The sequence below is a fragment of the Vombatus ursinus genome, unplaced genomic scaffold, assembly GCF_900497805.2.
Source record: "Vombatus ursinus unplaced genomic scaffold, bare-nosed wombat genome assembly UNPS02014775.1, whole genome shotgun sequence".
NCBI classification, from domain to species: domain Eukaryota; kingdom Metazoa; phylum Chordata; class Mammalia; order Diprotodontia; family Vombatidae; genus Vombatus; species Vombatus ursinus.
Window position 1 is genome coordinate 13,941,431 of NW_020954553.1, and position 22,289 is coordinate 13,963,719.

The following is a 22,289-nucleotide window of genomic DNA, read 5'->3' on the forward strand; positions in this document are numbered from 1 at the left end:
CAAAGCATAATTAAAGTGCCAAATGACTAATAGAGATTCCTAGTTTCAGGTACAATCTTCTTTTCCTATTGTTCTTTGTATGTGAAAACACTCATTTTGCTGGTATTTATCAAAACAAAAATACTAAGTTATTTTTAAAAGGTGTTAGATGATTCTGATCAACCAAGGTATAATTCATGGCATTTTAATCATCTCTCAGGGAAAATTTACAGTGTGGGAACATTTGGATAGAGGAGCTCTGTGTGAACCTGGTCCTTATTATCAAGCTTAAAAAAAAAAAGGCACATGGTAGTTCTAAGGTTATCACTAAAAATAAAAGCTCATATAGCTTTTGTAAAGATATCTGTCATTAAGAACAGAGATAACAAGAATTCTCCAAACATTTGAAAACCCAGTTACACTTTACTTCCTGCAATATTCCTCCACTGAAGCTCTTCCCCAAACCCCTGGTGTTTATTGTAGTACAGCAGTGACTAGGGGCTCTTGGAGGATATGCTACTGGAGCAGGTAGGACCTGACAGGTCCTGCCAGACTGGAAAAGATTTGTGTAGAAGCCTGGTGATAGCCGGTGCCTGTTGCCTGAATCCCAGTCTAGCTAAATGCAGAGAGGCTCAGCATTAGAAGGTGAGTTTTTTCAGTCACAGCAATTCATGAAAATGACCTAAGATGTATAAGAATTGTGATCCTGAGTTATATAGCCCAGAAAGTAACCAGACAGATACAGTCATGGATGTCTGAAGTGTCTCTACTGCCAAATATGTTTTTTCCTCTTCATCAAAACCTACTCAGCAAAATTCAACATCTTTTCTATACTATTAAGAAAAGTCATCATTATATCCACAGGAAAAATCTTCCCAGAGTAGGAGAGCCTTGATTGGTGTTTTAGTTCTAGTCTATTAAAGGGAGAGTTTAAGACAAGAGTCATGTGACTGCAAATGCCATGGCAATATATACTAATGAAAAATTGGCATGATATACATTCTGTAAGCAAACTCCAAGATACTTCAGTTCAACCAGCAAGTAAAGCAACAATCCAGAATCCAAACTGAGTTTCCACTGCTGCTCCCTCAGGTCTGTTCTGCATATTCACTTAGTATATATTCTCTTTCCTAACTATGAAATTCCCCAAGTACTGTTCAAACACCCAAGTGTGGCCCACTTTGGGTGGCCGAGAAACGAACAACTTCAAGGTTTCAGCCAAAGCAAAACAATACTAGGAGGTCCCTACTTTTTCTTCAGTGCTTTTCCTTAATTTCACTCACTCATTTATTTACAGAGGTCTCTGATGCCTCCATGAGCTCCTTATAACAAAGGGATGCTAGACACATTTACAGTGTTTTTGCAGAAACATTGTTCCCTTCTTTGGTTTTGAAAATATATCTTAAAAGGTAATAAAAGATATTCCACTCACCTAGTGGAGATATATTGAAGGCCAAATTAATTACCGTTACTTGTCCTAAAGCAGCTCCATTTAAATGGAAAATTATGTAACTACTTAGATATATAGTAAACTGTTAGGAGAAAACCCTGCTCCCCCATCAAACTCCCAATATCTTTGTTTCCTTCTCCTAACAAAAGAGCTGCCATGGAGCCATCTTTTCTCCAATAATATCTTTCAACAGGCCTCGACTCACCAATCCCTATGCTTTTGTACTGTATTAGACCTAGTGTCAAAGAACTTGGGTAGAGGGATTTAACCTAAGCCAAAAGGCAACATGAGCTATATGAACCATGCTCGTTCCTTTCAGAAGGGTGAGATTTCTCTATAGAAGCCATAAAAATTCTGGTCTATACTGGATCTACAAGAAACATAGAGGTCTACTTTAAACTGACTACGATGTATAAATATACACTACAAGAAAAAATATTCACATTACACAGAATTGGTAAAGGGCAAGAGGCAAGTGATTACACATTAAAGATAAATCAACTTTGACAAAGTCACATTAGTCAGGGGATATTAGACATTTGGGAAGGGTAAAAGATCCAACAGCGGCTGCATTGAAGAGAAATATAACGGACAAATAAACCCTGGGGGAAAATATACTTGGCAATGTTTTCCATTATTATATACATTTGAAGTAACAATTCAGCCTCGTCAAATTCTTACTAGTCTTCCCTCTCATTAATTCAAATTAGTGAGGTATTACAACATAGTCAGCTCTCAACTAACCACTGGAACTTCAAAAATTATGTGCTAACTTTGCCCATAGCCATCACGACTGTTGATTTCTCAAAACTTATGCTGAGACTACTTTCCTTTAATACCGACAACTCAGGGAACAAAACACAAAAGAATTTGGAAGGCAAATCTTTGGTGGTGGTGGGGAATCACTATATAATGAATTCCAAAGATAAATAAATATCTGCTTTGTTAGATTACCTGTGTTGTTCCTGTTGACTGAATTTGTAAAATTTTTTCATAATTCCAAAAGAAATTTATTTAGTTATTTACTCTGCTGTAGATACTTTCAAATGAAATGTATTTGAGAAAGAAATGCCATGACCATTCTGGTAGGTAACTTTCCAGATTAAGTAAGTCTACGTTGTCAGTAACAAAGTATGCTGTTTGAGGTGTAAGTCCAAGTTGAAGAAATATCCTTAGCTATGGTAGCTTACATTAAAAAGCCATTATATCAGAAATTTACATTTTCACTGTCTTTTAATGTCCAGGCTGGTATTAACAGAATTAAAAATGATAGAAAAAGGGGTCATATATAATATATATATATATATGTATGTAGATCAAATCCAAACTCTTAATGGAATGAATGAAATTAAGCAGTTTGGTTGATATCTTAATTACATTGCATCTGATTTCTTCTATTATGTATAATAAGAAAGGTTAACACAACTGAGTAAAGGAAGCTAAACCTAAAAATTTCTTTAGTCAAAATATCTTAAAAGTAACATCCTGGCTATTAAATAATAAGGTGCACAGATATTGTCAATAAACAGAAATGCCACAGTAAAAAACTCATCTTTTAAAAAAATAATACTCATAATTGCTATCAAGACCATTACAAAAATGGGTATGTTTAATATGCTAAGAGATAGGAACTGGACCTGTGATTTTACTAGGATAAGGAAGTCCCAGGTGAAGGAACTCCTACTAATGTAATTCAGCACCTTCGTGGCAATTTACAGTCTTTGCTATCTACAGCAGAGCTGTCAAACTCAAGGCCTGCAAAAGTCCCAAGGGAGACCAGAACCAGATTAAAATGTAATTAGGAAATGTTCAACAAAATAAATAAAATGCAATACCGCATAATGTTAATTTTATGGTTTTCTAAGTGGGGATCCATTTCTATTTCAATTTGACACCACAGATCTAGAGCACCAAGAGATTGCTAGATCACTTGCCCAAGGTCACATGGCCAATATGTATTAGAAGTGGGCTAGGGAGGGGGAGTGCATGCTCATGTGTGTGTGCGTTCGAGGTACACCCATACTACCTTCCTCTTTTAGGAAATTTTTCATATAACAACGATGAGAGGAGGGCCAACCTGTGCATTACAAGAGAAGACAAAGGGCAGCCAGGTGGTGCAGTGGATAGAACACTGTAGTCAGGAGGATTTGAGGTCAAATCTGGCCTCAGACACTTACTCGCTGTGTGACCGCGGGCAAGTCATTTAACCCCAACTGACTCCAAAAAAAGAGAAAGAGAGAAGACAAGTCACCTGTATGGCCTCAGATGTATGGCAAGTAATTTTTCACCTTTGAGTATTTTCTTCTGTACTCAAGTCAGTTACAATCTTGTAAAATTATAATCTTGCAATAAGGTCTGGTAGTTTTATTGTTCTAAAAACCACCATGTCTATGGCCTCCAATGACACCAAGACCTGGAAGAGTTACTTCCACAAACTCTTTGGTGAGAATTTCTTTTTACTGGAGAGAACAAAAAACAAATGCACAAAACATATCTGCCTTGCTTTTTATCTTAGTCCTGACTAAGAGAAACAATGATTGTAGGGTAAAACACTTGGCATTTAAAAATAATTGTCCCGGGGCAGCTAGGTGGCACACTGGCCCTGGAGTCAGGAGGACCTGAGTTCAAATCCAGCCTCAGACAAATAACACTTACTAGCTGTGTGACTCTAGGCAAGTCACTTAACCCCAACTGCCTCACCAAAAAAAAAAAAAAAATTGTTCCTATAAGGTTTCTAACCACATAATTGTTGAGAATAAAAATCGACAGCACCATCTCCTGGAAAAGGCACATCCTGAGGACAGTCATGCTTTAAAACAAAAAAAAAATGCTCTAATCTAGTTGCCTGCAAAATTGAGTTACCTCAGACAATACTCAAAAAGGAAGAGGACACATAGCTAGATATAAAATTTGATAGGCATTCTTGGAATACTTCAAAACAGCATTTCTTTGGATAATTCTAAGCTTCTCTGTGCCATATAATCAATATTCTCTTGCCTTCATTCAATATTTAAATTTTTATTTTCAATATTTTAGATAACCAAGCAAAAACTCTAGTTCTTAACTATAACCAGGCAAAGTTACAAATAGGATATCTGTACAAACTTGACCACTATTGTCTCAGTATTACCAAAATTATACTCAAAGTTATTTATTTATTTTGTCAATTCAAAGTTTGAAACTAAAGTTATATAACTTTTTAAAGTACCATTTTTGAGTATGAAAGCACGCCATAATTTGTCCCAGGAGTCAACCTGGCCACTGAAAAAAGGCAAATATCACCAATATAGTGACTGAACAAATATGTCCTTGAGGATTTCAGAGAAAAACCCACTCTTATTTCCTTTAGTTAATTTTACATTTCAAAGATTATATACACATATAACCTTTCTCATTTCTTTTCTGACTCCTGCAGGGTTATCAAAAGTGAGGAAAGTGCGTGTATGGTAAATACATATACACAGCTTCATCACTTTTGGTAACACCGGAAGACTCAGAAAACATACACATGTGGGCATATATACATAGAAACAAGTTCATAGGGGTGTAAGATTATAGGATACACTGAAATAAAAGACTTCACATCTTGAAACAAAATCTCTCCACTTGTTAAGTTTGAGAATTCCATGCTTAAGTAATCCACCAAACAAAAGAAAACAAACCAAAACCCCACCAATGACAGAATATGAGATTCATGTCTGTCAGATGATATCTGAAGGTTCATACAAAAGGAAAATGTGCCAGGTTAATGACATCTGGCTACAGATAAAAAATCAGATTAACCCACTTTAAATGTGAAAGTTACTTTTATGTGTTATCAGTCCTCAAAATATCTCCAAACAGTATCAGAAAAGAATCAATAAATGTTTAAGATCATCTTAGTGACACTCAGTAAAAATGCCACTACACAGAGCTATTAGTTCAACACATTGGCAAATGTTACCATCCCCCTCCCCACCCTAGAAGCCCTGACCAAACCCTTTCCCAGATGAACAAAAACACAAATATTAAAATTCTAGCTGGTTTCTTTTGAAAGTTGGACCCAAAGGTCAAACTTCTTGAGTCACAATAACATAAAAATAATCACTCTTGGCAAGATGACGTGGTCTTCTGAAAAGAACTCCAGTTTTGCATTTCTTGGACAATGGTCCCTCATCCAGACCATCTATCTGGTACCCTAGCATACTATCATCTTGCCCCTCACCAAGGAAACCCTTTGCCAGCCTTTCCTGTACCACTGCAGCTGGCCTTTCATTTTCCTGGATATTCTCTTATCTGTAACTGAAGCTGAATTTTCTACAATCAGTCAAATACATTCCATTGGAGAATATAGAAATGAAGAGGAGGCAGAAGATACAATAGTATGTATGTACAGATAGCTAGGCAAACTAGGCCAGGTAATGAGAAGGCTGGAGATGTTAATTCCAAGGAGGTAGGGATAAGCTGTCTTCACGTACCTGTCAAACAAAGTTGTCCATCCTTGCTAATAACATCATTCCTGGACTATTTCCTTAGAAAAGAAAAAGATTACTTACATTGTAATCAAGAACATTTATTTCAATAGAAGTATACACTAAAAAAATATTCTGAACTTCTCCTTAAAGAAAAACAACAAAAGAAATCCAGGGTCTCCAATAAAAATGTCATCAACTACCACTGAAGATGAGCTGCCCTTTTTCCAAAAGGGAAAGATTAAAAATCCAAATGTTTTAAATAAAGGAAGATAGGGATATTTAATATCAGCTAAAATGACAGCACCCATCATTAGACTTGATTTCCATTCCATTGATTTTCTTTAGGAGGGAAAAAAGATACCTGGTTTCAAACACCAAGCCTTGATTCTTGTTCACCTCCTCATTCTCTAGTGCAGTTAACCGTCTCTGTTTAAATAAATATAGCAGCTACAGTATCACAAATGTTTGGCCCAAAATGCCTAAAACTTAATATTGGAATGCAAAAATGTGCACTGACATATTTGCAATCAATTCCCAACTTCTCTTCACATGAAAACCAATTATTCCTGCTGGCAGGGCTAACATTTGAAAAAAAAAAATTAAAGGAAAAATTTAAGCAGAAAACAAATTTAAAAGCACGTAACAGAAAATAAGGGCAGGAGGGGAGATGCAGTGTCTCAGGAACATTTCTTTTTAAAAATAATCAAAAAGGTTAAATATTCTGCACCAAGATGCAATAATAAATGCTTAACCCAGTTTAAAAAAATTTGCCATTTGACCCAGCATCTTAAAACTCTAATGTTCACTGTAATTAAATTTCCAGTAATAATATTTAGTATGCAAAATAGAAACTTTTCACTCAAACTAAGTTATTGAACTAGCACTGTTATGAAGAATCAGAGCACCCTCAAAAGGAATTACTCAGAAAGTAAACGTTTATATTTCTTTATTTTTTTCTAAAAAAGTGCTTCCAATGGATATAAAACAAGGACCTCCTCAAGCAGGTCTTCTGTAAGATGCTGAGAAATGTCTTCCCTGTAAATGAGGGATGCTTATAACGCTTACTTAAGAACCTAGAGTTCTTCCCACTGGACTCATTAACAAAAGGAAATATACAGCAGCCACAGAGATCTGGCCCTTTATCATTTAGAGGTCTGTTGTGTTTCCTTCTCTTGCCCACCTACACAACCATGTCCAGTGCAAGTTTAATTATTAAAAATTCATGTCTTTGCAGTATACATTTTCCCCTCTGGGAAAACTGTGAGAAAATAGATGTATACAGCATACACACTGCAATATAAAGCTATTGGTGACAAGTGTTGTGAATGGGACTACATACATTTCAATACAACATAGAAATGATGCACCAAATACAGTACTTCCTCAGTTTTCTGGCATAAAAAGAGGGACCAAAGAATTTATGCCTCTTGGAGCAAATGGGCTCAGATTTTAGGCTCAAAATACAGTGAATTGGCAATAAGTGGGTTATGTATAAGAAACAAACTAAAGAACTAAACCTATTGGTTTTCATGTGGAGAACAGGTGGGATTCTAAAGGGCTGGGATAACAGCAATGCCCATTATCAACTACCAGCAGTATCTATATTCTGAACCAGTGCAAACAAAACAGTTAAAAATGCTTCTCAAGAATTACAAAGTGCAAAGCTCCCCTGATTCCCTATTACTGAATGCTCAGTTCTGACAGCTTTATAGTCCTTTCTTCATTTTAAAGTGGAATGAAGGTATTAAGAGTTTTGTGAAATTTCACATCTCAGTGATTTAACTTATTTATATTATATCCCAGCCCTTAGCATGTATTTATAAAATGAAATGAAGTATTTAAGTCACCAACACCCTAATTTTGAAAGGGAATTTGTAACAATGATTAAGCAAAAAAAGTGCCTATGGTTTATTAGTTCACTAAGAAGTTTTCCTGATTCACTTCAGTCAAATGAAAATGGGCATCAGGAAATGTGATGCCTGAAAACTAAACCTAACCAATCCCAAACATTCGGTCATTTTGAAGGCATTTCAGTGTGTTCTGAAACTTGAACTGTGCACTGGCCTTTATTAGAACTCAAAGCTCTAGTTCATTCCTAACAGAGAAGCGCACACCTCAACGCATGCAGTTCCACTGCCTTCCACCATCACTGTGAAGTTACCCAGAACGTCCCCTGTGTGCCCACAGGTGACAGCACTTCTGAGATTAAGGCTTTTTTTTTGGGTATTACTTTGCCCTTTTAAAAGTGTGGAGGTGCCTCTCTAGCCCAGTGAGTGGTACAAAGGCTGCTACAATACATCCAAGCAGACACAACTTTCCTTTAGAACAGCTTATTGCACTACAAGATAGCAAAAACAAGGTGTCAGTTCTTAAAATAAACATGATTACATTTCTAAAAAGGATGTGGCCAATATGATCTCCAATTTTTAAATTAAAGCATTATTATTCTAATAAATACCAAAGAGTAAAAGCTAAACTTCAAGACACATACATATATGTTTATATATACACACACATAAACTGTGTATGTGTGTGTGTGTGTGTGTACACACACACATATATATATACATATATATATATATGCACATATATATATGTATATGTGAAAGTCACATTAAAGTAGGAAAGGCAGCAAGTAAATTAGCAAAAAAATCCATCTTCCCCATCCTCACACTTCAGAGAGACCTCCAATTCTAGATTTCTAATTACTTCAAATATGTACCCCTTTAGGAATACTTTCTGGGGTGGCCATCTGTATTCAATTTGTAAAACGCAAGAGGCTTCAAAATCCATATTGCTTAGCAGAGAAAAACAGTGAAAACTTCTAACAAGGAAAAACAACAGCTAAAAATAGTTTAGGTTACTACTACTATTACTGCTTATGTGCACCTCTTGCAAATCGGCAAACACAAAATCCATATTTGTATATATATCCACACACATGCTCAACGCGCACATGTCAATATATAAGCATTTTCCCCTCATGAAAATGATTTCTAGAGCTGAGAACTCAGAGCTGTGTTAAGACACAAAGACAGCAACTAGCTAAACTAATTGTGAGGGTGTGCAAAAATGAAAATCTAGTCAGCCAATGCTGCATATTTAAATGTACCAGAGAAAAGAGTTTGCAAATGTCACTGTAGCACTAGGCAAAAAAGGGACTGAGGTTGATGAGGTGGAGAGAAGTAAAAATAAAGAGGGATGTGATGAGCAAGAGGGAAAGAGAATGCTCTCCAATGGAGTAGGGTATAAAAATATATACACAGCCATATATCTATTATCTATACAGACATATATGTATATGTATACACACACACACACAAAGTATGCATGGGCATATTTTAAAATACACACATGGACACTTTTTACATGTATAACACTAACTTTTTGCACATTTCTTCTGAACAATCGTTTTGATTGTTTCTGTGGGTGTATATCTGTTAAACCATAATTTTCTTTTCTTTTTTTTTTTCTTTTTTTGCAAAGATAGTTGTGCTGCCAAGCAACTTGAGGTAAAGGCATTAGAAGGGTTTAAACTACAAGGAAAAAAAAAATGGATTGCGATACTTCCTATGGGAGACCGCACAAAAAGCAGTTGGCTGGTTTCATATTGCATAATAGTGCTGTGTTCCTCGATGAAGTAAACAATGTTCCGTGCGTCAATTTGAGGATCAGCCCCCGGCCCTCCACAGGGCTGGCCTCCCTGTGGCTGGAGGTATGCATGCCCATTCAACTGACCCCACTGGAAACATACATTGTATGTGAATTCATTTTCAGTTTTTTCCTCAGTGAGTACACTTGGACTCCTTTTTTTAAGCAAAGTACATTGTGCGTAAGGTGTCTTGGTGAATCTGTACAGCCTTGGCGAGAGCTTGTGGGTCTCTACCATTGCTCTGTCCTGAAACATGACTTCCTTCAGCACTGTAAGAGAAGTGAAAATCAACAGGTAAACCCAAGGGACACTCTAGAGAGAGAAGACTCCCCTCTTGGGATAATGAGGTAGAATAATTGTATCACTGTTGTTATGACTCATGAGGGAAAAAAAAACCAGATAAACCCCCAGGTTCATAGCAAATAAATTCAGAGTTCAAGATAAAAGCAACAATTTGTACAGTTTATATAGCCCTAGCATCATAAGACCCATTTGATTTAGTTCGAATGCTAGTCTTCATCCTGAATGATAACTCTCTAGAGTAAAAAGATATATACTAAGGCATAATAGCGGAACAACTTCTAAGTTCACCTTACCCTGTGTGCTACAACACCTCAGAAGTCTTCATAAACAGAGAATACCATTATTTTTCTGAGAATATATATGGATTATGGGTTCTGTAAGTAAGAACTTCAAATCCATTTTCTGAATCAGGTAGAAAAGTTCTAGGCTCTATTTCTTCCTGTATAGTCAAACAGAAAGCTTTAAAAAATTTACTAGTTCACTACAACAGGAAACTGAGTGTGGAGAGGGAGAGGAGAGGCTCAAAACTAAATTCAATAAACATTTATTAAGTGCCTAGTCCGTGACTGGCACAGTGCTAAATACTCAAAAGGATGACTAACAATACCTGTGTCCTTTTCCATTTTACCTGTCATGTTCTTTGTCCACAAGATGGTATCTGGCTCTGAATGCTACCAGGTGAGCATAATACGCTGGTGCAGGTATCGAAACAGATCTAGTACAACGCACATATGTATGGCAGAGTTGGTAAGTCAGCAGCTGAAGTTCATCCGCAGTAAAACAGTTATCATCCCACAAAACGTGATAGTGTGAGGGACGGCTGGTACCCTAGGCAAAAAGCAACAGCAATTCTCATGGAATAAAAAACTTCTGGAGCAATACATACATACATACATACACACACACACACCACTGCATAAGCTTAACTCCAATTCTTTAGTTTAAAAAAAAAAAGGCAGTTTGTTACATTAGTAAAAACTAATTCTAGTTTCTTCTCTGGTCCAGTTACCAATCTTTCAAATCCCTTTTAAATTCATCTACTCTTTCGTGTTCCCATTCTTATTTTCCTAGCACATGCCTTCTGCCCCAGCCTCTCTTGCCTTCATTCTCTACCTCTCTCCAGGTCATCTTTTATGCTATACTTAACTACCTTGTGTGATTGAGGGTGAGTCATTTACCTTGCTTGGGTCTGTTTCCTTGTCTGTAAAATCAGAGGGTACCTAAAGTCCCTCTTGGTTCTAGATCTTTGATTTTATGAACAACTACAGCCAGGATAATTTTCCTTATGCACATATATGGCCATGTCATGCCTTTCAATTTAATAAACATACGAAGCACCAACATTGTATGAAGGCACCAGGGTTATGAAGACAAAAATGAAACAGGGTCTGCCCTAAAGAAGTTACATACACAGATAAGTGAACACAAAGCATATATATGAAGTAACCTTGGGACAAGAGTGCAGGAGCACTAACATCTCGGTGCTCAGGAGGCAGCACTTCAGCTGAGCTTTGGAGGAGCTGAGGATTCTAAGAAGCCGATGGGAGAAGGGAGCACATTCCAGGTATGGGAGATATTTTCTGCAAAGGCTAGAGATGGGCTGTTTTGTAAGTGGAAAGGAAAGCAAGATAGTTTGCCAAAACTGTGGATCAATTAGACATCTCTTAGCCATTTACTGACTGCTAGGTGGCAGTGGATAGAATACAACGCCTGTATTCAGAAAGACTCATCTTCCTGAGTTCAAATCTGGCCTTAGACACTGACTAGCTGTGCGACCCTGGGCAAATCACTTAACCCCGTTTGCCTCAGTTTCCTCATCTGTCAAATGATCTGGAGAAGAAAATGGCAAACCACTTCAGTATCTTTGCCAAGAAAACCCCAAATGGAGTCATGAAGAGTTAGACATGACTGAACAACAATCCACGTAGTATGTATGAGTTACTGTACTAGATGCTGGAAATACAAAGACAACGAATAAAAACATTCTTTCTTGCAAAGAGCCTGGCACAGAACAGGCACTCAATAAACATCCACTGACTTAGTGTCATAGGAGATTATTCATCATCCTTTGCATATCTCTGGTACTTTGCTCCTGGAGGTACCTTTGTTCCTTCTGTTCCCTGCTCTGTAAGCCTGTGTTCCTACCCTATTTCCACCATTTCAAATTGCACCCATCTTCCAAGGCTGCACTCAACAAAGGCCACCTCTCCACATCTCCTCCATAACCCTAACATCTTTTCTTCCCTGAACCATGCAAATCCTTTTGTATTACTCTTATTCTTCCAATTTTACATTTATAGTCACATGTAGTATAACACATTAGTATGTTCTATTTCTCTCTATTCATTATAAGCAGATGTGAGGGCAGGGATCATTCCTCAATTCTGTTAATATCACCTGTACTTTGCATATTGTAGATAGATTTAAAAAAAGCCTGTGGGAATGCATTCACCCGGAGTAAGATGTGAAATTATACTGAAGTATTCCTGAAAGAAAAAGACACTTGAAGTAATTTCACCTAAAGCCATAATGTAGTCTGAATAACTATATATTAAATGACCAACAAAATTTTACCTTTAAGAAGCTAACATTTTAAAAAAGAAATGATTATTGATATTTACAAGTATATGTCAAAATACAAAAGGCTTACCTGTATTCCAGCATGACTACAGAGGTAAAAATCAAACTCATAGGGGTGGGTAATATCCGTGTCTACTGTTGTTCCAGCTGGGATGTTTCCACTTCTTCCAACCTATTTTTTTCCCATCAAAATGTAAACAAGACATAAATAACACGATTGTACATCAGACAGAAATAAATCAACGACACATGTCTGCTGCCTAGGCAGATCTGAGTTCTTCTGTCTAGGATTTGGGTCTCAGGTTTCTATAGTTACTTATCTCTGGTCCTCCGGCCAGTAGGGTGCCAGGGATCACTCCAGCCAGGATTCCTCCCTCCCAGGGTTCCTCTATGGAGCATTTGGCATGAAGCATTATTTTATTTCTAGTTCTGCTATTCTCCATCCCCATACCTTTTTTTCTCATCACTATATTTTCCAATTGAGATTTTAAGCACTTCAGAGGCAATTTTTTTCTCTTAGGCATAATAAGGCTTGAAAATTAGATATATGCCATCCTTTAAACTCTAAGTGCCATGGGTTGTGGATATTTGAGCTAACTGGCTAGGTGTCTTTTTTGCCATGTGTGTATCATATAGATTAACATGAGCTAGCCATTGAAGCTCTTTCTTAAAAACACAAGCATAATTATTAATTTAAAATGATGAAAAGTAGCTTGGCATTGTGAACAGAGGGAAGGCTTTGGAGTCTGGAATATCTGGGTTCAATTCTAGCCCTTGACACAAATTGGCTATATGACTCTAAGACAGGGGTGGGGAACCTACGGCCTCGAGGGCATATAGGATTTGTTCTGTGAAGTTTAGATTCAGTCAAAGAGCCGCACTTGAGGATGTAGAGGGCCACATGTGGCTTTGAGGCTGCAGGTTCCCCATTCCTGCTCTAGGAAATCACTTAACTGCTCAGTGTCCCAAGCAACTCTCTCCAACTAAGCTGCAGAGTAGCTGCCTTGGTAGTTGTACTGGCAGAAGGAATTCCCTTGCTGCTAGTTCACTACATTGTTGAAATTACAGGGCTGGTGGGGCAGTAGGAAAAGGTATTTAGAGTAAATAATACCATTTAGAGTAAAACTAAATGAAATATAAACATCTAGATATAGACGAAATGCTTTTGTGAATAAAATTCATTCCTTTTATGAGTTGTTGGTTAATTTAACTCTGGCTTCATTTGTTTTGCTTTATGGAGAAGCTTTTAGCCTTCTCTCATTTATGCTTCAGGTATTAACAGCTTTGGGCTCTAGACAGTTTGGTATCTAAAGTCCTTAGACTACTTACTTGCCACTTGTTAAAGGATATTGATTTGCTGCCGTAGCAGTCTTCTTCCTAAGAGGGTGACATTTGCCTTTTGCTCCCCATATCTTTCTTTGTTCCCAGTGGCTTATTAGTTTTCTAGCTCTGTAAACCTGCCCTTTCCTGCCATGCATACATGAGAATACCACCTGTGATGATTTCTGTCTAATACAGCACAAGGCAACTGTTGCACCTGGGCAGCTTTTCTTCCCTAATTATTTTAATTTCAAAGTGAGTTTTGATATAAAAGTTAATTTGCAGCAAACGGATTAATATTACACACGAACCAGTCTAGCAGGCTTTTAGTTTTCTTTTTTATAACCTGGCTTCTGCTAGAGAGTATAGCACACTATAGCTCTCTAAAGGCTAGGCCTTTTCTTCAGAATATTTGAACACCAACAGTTTGTAAATAGATATACAATGTTTTCAAATTAACTTAAAAACAAAATGAATTTTTAATATTTATCCAGTTGTTAGAAACATTAGAAACTAAAAAGGGTTATTCACCTCTGTCAACACCTCTGAGCCTATTGCTTCTGTACCCACACTTTGTTCCACATACACAATCACCACTCCACAAAGGCAGAGAGGGTGATTTAAATGGAAAGGATCACCCCAAACATGTCACAAGTTGTGAGAACTAAGCTAATGGTGTGCAATGTGTGCCTGATTGATGACACTGTCCCAGATGCAAGATTACCCTTTCGGTTCTGTCAGCACAAAACAGCCGTGTGTGGTGGCGTTTCTGCACCACAATGTAGGTGATGCCAGGCTGGTAGTCCTTCTCTAAGCTGATGCAGGCTTCTCGAATTGCAAGCAGCTCATAATATAATACCTATATCAGAGAAAGTTTAGAAAGTCAATGGTACTTGTTGTATATCTTTCATCAAAAAGAATGCTTTATACTTAAGTTTTCTTATTTCCTCTTCCCCTTTTTCAATTTAGTTTCTTATTCCATTTATTCACCATACCTCTTCAGACTCTGCCACCAAGCTACTCTACCTTCTCCCTCCAACCCTGTGGCCTCTTTCCTCCCAAGACTTCCATTTTGAGGAAGGGTCTAGATCAGTCTCCCCCCACAGCCCCACCCCCCCATTGCAGAACGTTCTCTTATGTATTCCTCTTCTCTCCACAGTATGTAAGCTCCTTAAGGCCATTGACATTTTCTCTCTTTCTCTCTCTTTTTGGCTTGTATTTGTATTCCCAGTGCTTAGCACCATGCCTGGTACATAAATAATCATTTAAATATTTCTTCACTGAAGTGAGGAGAACCAAGAGAATGTTGTACACAATAACAGCCACGTTGTGTGATGACTAATATTGATAAACTTAACCCTTCCTGGCAATACAAGGATCTAAGACATCTCCAGAGGCCTCGTGATGGAAAATGCTATCCACATCCAAAGAAAGAACTATGGAAGTTGAATCGCTATTTTTTTCCTCTTCTGTTGAGTTTTGTTTCCTCTTTCTGATGATTCCTCCTATTGGTTTTAATTTTTACTTACAACATTACTAATGTGAAAATATGTTTAATATGAATGTAAATGTATAGCCTATATCAGATTGTGCACCGTCTTAGGGAGGGTGGGGGGGAGGAAGGGGGAGAAAAATTTTAAACTCAAAAGCATGTGGAAGTGATTATTGATAAATCAAAATAAATTAATTAAAAAAAAACAAAAAAAATTTCTTCACTGACTACCAACTTTGTGTAGCACACTGAGTTAAAGGAAGACAAAAAGTTAAGTAGGAAACAATTCTTGCCCTTATGAAGATTACAATCTAGTAGAGGGTAAGACAAAAACATGTAGCTAAATGTGGCATTACATACTAAATGCATTAAAGAAGTACAAAACTGAGCACTGCGTAAGCTGAAAGGCAGAATCATTTCTGATGAAGTGCGGGGGGGCAGGATGATCAGGAAAGGCTTCAAGGAACAATGGCATCCCATCTGTCAAACTGTATGCTCCTCACACCTATCAAAACCATACAAAATCTATCTACTGGTCATTCCAAAAATAAATGATACTGAAACATCAAAATTTAAAGCCACTTATGATCTCTCAACTCTACATTTTTTAGACAGCTAGAATTCATTACATAGGCACCATTTCTGGGTCCATCCCTGGATCAACATCCTCTGGGCAGCTCACCTGCCGAAACTGGCCCTCAGAAACACCATCCCGATAAAAGATGATGCGAGTGGGCTTGAATCGAGTTGACTTATAGAACTGGATGAGAAGTTCCCTGACCATGGAGGCCAAATCTTGGATGATCTCCTGTCGGGGTCTTTGAACTCTTACTGTGGCACAATACCTGCTTGGGTGGGCATCCATACTGCCTACAACCTACAAAAAAGATGAATAAGAAAATGAAGAAATGACCAACAAAGTCATGTGGAATTACTACAAATTAGTATCTTCCTTATACAAATTAGCATTAGATAATTTCTAATTAAGAGAATTAAGACCCAAATGTAACCTTACAAATTACAGCACTGGAAGAGTGTATTCTTCATTGTTTTACAAACCTCTGAGCAGCACAAGGTAACACAAAAAGCAATGGAGACTCAGAGCTGGAAGTGGGTTTTATCTTAGCTCCAACACTTATGCTTACAGACAAATCAAAACTTTTGAGACTCAACTTTCTCATTTAAAAATATGACTAATATTACCCCAATAACGACTGTATCACAGAGTCATTCTGTGAAGGAAATGAAATACTGAATGTGAAGCACCTTGTAAACTGAAATGCAAAAGAAATATGGGCATTCTTTATTATATATAGCCTAGGATAGAACTTTGCATTTCCCCAGCCCATGCTACCAACGATGGATGGACACTACTGACAGGCACCACTAGGAAGCCTACAGGATAAGTAAAGGAAGAATGAAGAAAGAAAAACTGGGAGACAGAGAAGATGAGTGGAAGAAAAAGGAAATAATGAAAAAAAAAGATAGTTTGCCACTAATAACTGCCTCAACGTCCATTAAACAGTACTAGCTACAGAAGCATCACTCTGAAAGATTTTTTCTTTAAAATATAAATTTAATGATGTAAAAAATAAGAAATACAATTAAACACAAAACTACTAACTCCCAATGAAAAGGTTTAACAAAAGAGCAATAACACTGTCATATAAAATCAATTTCAGAACTGGGAAAGAACCTCAAAGGCCATCTATCCAATCCATACATGAATGGATATAGAATGAATAACACCTTTGCAAGTAGTCACCTAGCATTCACCTGAAGACCTTTAATAGGTAAAAACCTACCAAGGAAGCCAGCTTCACTTCTGGAAAGCTCTAATTTTGGGGAAGTTTTTTGTCACTTATTTTGCTCCTATGGACTCCTCCAATCATTTTTTATTCCATAAATTTATCAGATTGCTGTACTCCCTCCCCTAGTCATAGTAATTTTCCTGATTCTGTTTTCTTTGTCCTGAATCACTTCCATAATAATCTCCCCTAATGTTCAGCCCCCTAGCCTCCCTTGTAAGAAAAAATTAAGTAAAACCAGATACAGACTTTTTCTCCCCATGTTTTGCTGTATTGTCACTTATTGCAATGTAATATTCTATTACATTGCTATTCCCAAATCACTAGACATAGAAGTTAGTTTCCAGTTTTTGTTATCGTAAGTAAGGCTATTACAAATATGTATTTTTCTTTTAATAACATCTTTAGGAATAGTCCTAATTAGAAATACGATTACTGGGTTAAATGCTATGATGTTTTGTAGTTCATTATAGAATGCCTAAATATACTTTCCAAAGAGACTGAGCCAATTCACAGCTTCATATCTATTTTCCAATACCTCCAACCAACAGCAAATTTTATTATATTTGCCAATTTGACAAGTGGTAAAATAACTGCCTCACTTCAAAGTTGTAATTTCAATTTCTCAGATTACAGAGTAGGAACGGTTTTTCAGGTGATTATTAATAACGTGTTAATTCTTTCAAGAACTGCCTGTTGCATAATCTTTGATCACTTATTCACAGGGGAATAGGTATTATTTCTATTAATGTGTCAGAGTTACAGATTCTGGAGATTTGACTTTTATTAGGACATTTATTTAGGTCAAAGGTCCTCCCTTTACAACCTGCTTTGCTTTTTATTTGGGATGCATTGTTTTTTGCTGAGTAAAACCTTTTTTCTGTATAAGGCGGCCCAACTAGTTTGTCTCCAGTAATTTTTTCCATTTCTCTAAAAGTTATCATAATCATGAAGATGAAATAATCCCCCCCACATGTTTAAAAACTTATGTTTATTGATTTAATCAGAATTTATTATAACATATGGTGTGAAGCACGGATCTACTCCCATTTCTGGATTAATAATCATCTAATTTTCCTATTTTTAATGAATGATGATTTCTTTATAACCACTTATTTCTAATGTGGATGGAGTCTTATATTTCACTATACCTACCTGTTTAGCACAAAAAAACAAGTAAACCACCAATGTGCTTTATGTTTGATCAAGATAAAGTTCAATCATCACCACCTATCACTTTAATTTTGGACATATTTAACAGAAATTTACTTTTACAAATCTATTTTGATTTGTAAAACAAAATGACAATAGCCATTTAATAGGCATGTATTTTATATGAAAAGATGCTGGCTCCTTACAGATCTATAAAACACATAGAAAATGACCCATGAGGTTCCGCTTTGGGAAGCCAAGACAGCAGAGTAAGAAGTTAAGTCACTCTTACCCTCCCTTACTGACCTCTGAAAACCCAGAAAATATCGATCCAGGAAAAACCCTAAGCCAGCAAAAAGACAGGGCGCTGCAGTCTTGTAGCCCAGGAAGCTTGGGGTATTAATGGGAAAGGCCCCTCTCGCTCTGGGTTAGGGGAAGCAGTATAGGACAGGAGGCATCCCAGCAAGCCAGCAGCAAGTCCCACCTGAGCATACCAGGGGAGATCTTGAGACCCAGGTTGATAGAGCAGGCAAGTGCCAGCATCAGGCCCCCTGAGAACCTCAATACAAGGAGGGGAACTGATAGACACCAACTCAGAAAACCACCATGGGCGACAGTCTTCTCCAGTAGCCAAATCAGCTGGTGCCTCAACACAACTATGGGAAGCACAACCCTAGGAGGCAAAACTCAAGGTTGACAAACATTCACCAGCAGTGAAATATCCTTGTGCAAGGCCTGGGTGAGCAGGAGCCAAATATTCAAATGCAAGGCCCAGGTGAGCAGGAAAAGAAGCTTGGCTAACTGCTTCCTTCACTCCTGCAGGAGAACTCAACTTTTTTTTTAAAGTCACGAAATAGGCAAACACCATGTACAAAAAGCAGGAATGGACAATGACTATAGATTCTTATTATGGGGAGAGGAAGATCGAGGCACAAATTCAGAAGAGGACAACACTGTCAATATACCCACATCCAAAACATCATAGGGGAATATGAACTGGTCTCAAGCCCAAAAAGTCTTCTGGGAGGAGCTCAAGAAGGATTTTAAAAGTCAAATAAGAAAATGACCCATGAACAAGATCACCAAAATGAGCCTTTTGTATTCCTGCCATTTACATTTTTTTCTATTACAGTAAATTTCTTAAGAACACAAAGTATGTCTCAGAACTTAACATAAACCATGAGAATCAACGCCAATATTTTGTAGTGTGTGTTTTAACGCACAAGAATGACCTATACAATATAGTATATCCATGATGAACTAGAACAGGGGCGGGGAACCTGTGCCCTTAAGGCCACATGTGGCCTTCTAGGTCCTTAAGTGAGGCTTTTTGACTGATTCAAATTTTACGGAATAGATCCTTTTATTTTTATTAATACATTTTTGTTCATCATTTATATTTTTTTATTTTTAAAATGAACATATTTAAAATACCAAAGAATAAAGTAAGTTTTAATGAAATAATCCTCCCAGATTGACCAGCACAATTAGAACATTAGTAAGCCATAAGGGCTAAATTGACGACTGCTACACTCATTATTTAGCTCTAACTTCCCCCGCCCGACTGGCACTACTAACACATGAGGCTAGTTGGCAAGAGTTTATGGGGGTCGAGTACACCAGTCTGTTATCAGCTTTTGACAATAGTATACTGTTTCTGTTTGAAGTGGAATTTGTGAATAGTTGCACAGCTCCACAGTATTTTTAAATTCTGTCTGCTTAGCAGCCCAAGAGAATGCTGAAAGAAGAAAACAGATTTTTTAATGAGGATTGGGAATTGCAATATTATCTTATTTCTGCTAAAGATAAGATGATCTGCTTGCTCTGTGATACTTCAATATCAACATTAAAGAAATTCAATGCTCTTGTTGGTGGAGTTGTGAAATGATCCAACCATTCTGGAGAACAATTTGGGACTATGCCCAAAAGGCTATAAAACTGGGCATACCCTTTGACCCAGCAATACCACTTCTAGGTCTGTATCCCAAAGAGATCATAAAAATGGGAAAAAGACCCACATGTACAATAATATTTATAACAGCCCTTTTTGTGGTGGTCAAGACTTGGAAATTGAGGGGATGCCCATCAATTGGGGAATGGCTGAACAAGTTGTGGTATATGAATGGAATGGAATACTATTGTGTTATAAGAAAGGACGAGTAGGTGGACTTCGGAAAAATCTGGAAAGACTTGTATGGACTGATGCTGAGTGAAGTGAGCAGAACCACGAGAACATTGTACAAATTAACAGCCATGTTGTTCAATGACTAACTTTGATAAACTTGGCTCTTCTCAGCAATGCAAGGATCTAAGACAACTCCAAAAGACTCATGATGAAAAATACTATCCGTATCCAGAGAAAGAACTATGGAGTTTGAATGCAGATCAAAGCATACTATTTGCCCTCTCTTTTGTTGTTGTTTTTGTTTTGTTTTGTTTCTTCTTTTTTGTGGTTCCTCTCATTGGTTCTAATTCTTCTTTACAAACATGACTAATGTGAAAATGTTTAATATGAATGTACATGTGGAGCCTATATCAGACTGCATGCTATCTTGGAAGAAGTGAGGGGAAGGAGGGAGGAGGAGAAAATTTAAACCTCAAAAGCTTATGGAAGTGAATGCTGAAAACTAAAAATAAATGAATAAATTTTTAAAAAAGAAAAAAATTCAGTGTTCATCAACATTATAACACTTATAAGGACCACAAATATTTTAAATTAAAGGGAGAAAGACTGCAGAAATTAAAAGATGAAAAGCAAAAGCAAAGACAATTCTTTCAAGCAGCAATAAGACCTGGAAATAATGTCACTGAAGCAACTTATAAAGTAGCTTATATACTAAGGAAAAAAAGGAAGCCTTTCAGTGATGTAGAAATTGTAAAAGAATGCATTGTCGAAGTTGTAGGATGCTTAGACCCCAATAACATTTCAAAATATAAACAACTGCCTCTTTCAAGGAGAACCATAACTGACTGGCAGCAGGAATTAGTCTTCAAATTAACAGAACTTCATGCAATACTTCAAAAGGAAAATATATATTATTCAATCGCTTTGGATGAATCAACTGATATTACTGACTCAACATAGGTTTTATACTTCATTTGGATCATAACAGAAAATTTTCTTTGCTACGAAGAGTTACTCGCTTTGAGCACTCTAGTGAACAGAACATGGGGAATAGATATCTTCAACAACTTTCAAGATAAATATCATGAAGTTGGACTGAATTTAGTAAATTTGGTATGTACAGACACAGTGCACCTTCCATGACAGGAAACATGAAGGGTTTATTGCACAGATAAAAAAAGTATTAACAGATCCAGATGCTCTCATTTCTTTTCATTGTATCTCGTATCAGCAAAATCTCTGGGCTAAAGCTACTATTTTAAGTGACACTTTGCAACAAGTTATAAGTATTGTTAACTACATTTGTGCAAATGCAACATGGCATCATCAGTTTCATAACATGTTAAAGTTGAACGATGAGTTGAATGATTTGCCACATCACTCTAAAGTGCTTTGGCTATCGAAGGGATAGGTGTTAGCCAAAATTTTATCTCTGCAAGAACAGATAGTTAAATTTTATGAAGAACAGAATCAGCAATGTGAATTACTGAAAGAATATTTCCATAGGAATGCTGATTTCTGTGTGATATGTCAATAAAAACTATTTAAATTTTCTTTGCAAGGTAAAACTAAGTCTATATATGATATGTAGCAAAAAAATCCAAGCATTGTGAAAAAAGCTATCTTTTTTCAAAACACTTCTTCAAAAGGAAATTTTGGGTGAACATTTTCCCCAGTCAGCAAAAGTCACTGATAAGCTGGATGATATATGGAATCATTTGAAGAATATGCAGCTGTTATAACCTATTAATTGGAGAATCCAATGAAAGGTTCACTGAGTTTGAGAATCATGACATCACACTTAAATCAGCATTTCAGCCTCACCTAGTTGATATCACCAAGGCACCTAAAGAACTACAAATGGAATTGACTGAGCTCTCAGTAGATGACATTTTAAAGTCATCGTTCGATGCAAAGAAAAATCCAATTGAAACATGGAAAAATGTAGTAGAATACCCATGCTTTTGGCAACAT

General features: G+C 36.9%; 1 protein-coding gene across 3 annotated transcripts in view; it reads right to left on the minus strand.

Annotated features, from left to right (window-relative positions):
* Positions 1 to 9,246: 9,246 nt before the first annotated feature.
* AGO3 (argonaute RISC catalytic component 3) overlaps positions 9,247 to 22,289 on the minus strand; it is a 99,124-nt gene continuing 86,081 nt past the window's right edge. For all 3 annotated transcript variants that reach the window (XM_027864450.1, XM_027864449.1, XM_027864448.1), the window contains exons 15-19: positions 15,913 to 16,107; positions 14,463 to 14,597; positions 12,489 to 12,590; positions 10,467 to 10,666; positions 9,247 to 9,804 (exon numbers count right to left, since the gene is read on the minus strand). In XM_027864450.1, coding sequence (XP_027720251.1) covers positions 9,696 to 9,804; positions 10,467 to 10,666; positions 12,489 to 12,590; positions 14,463 to 14,597; positions 15,913 to 16,107 — 741 coding nt within the window. In that variant the 3' untranslated portion in view covers positions 9,247 to 9,695. The remainder of the gene's footprint in view (positions 9,805 to 10,466; positions 10,667 to 12,488; positions 12,591 to 14,462; positions 14,598 to 15,912; positions 16,108 to 22,289) is intronic.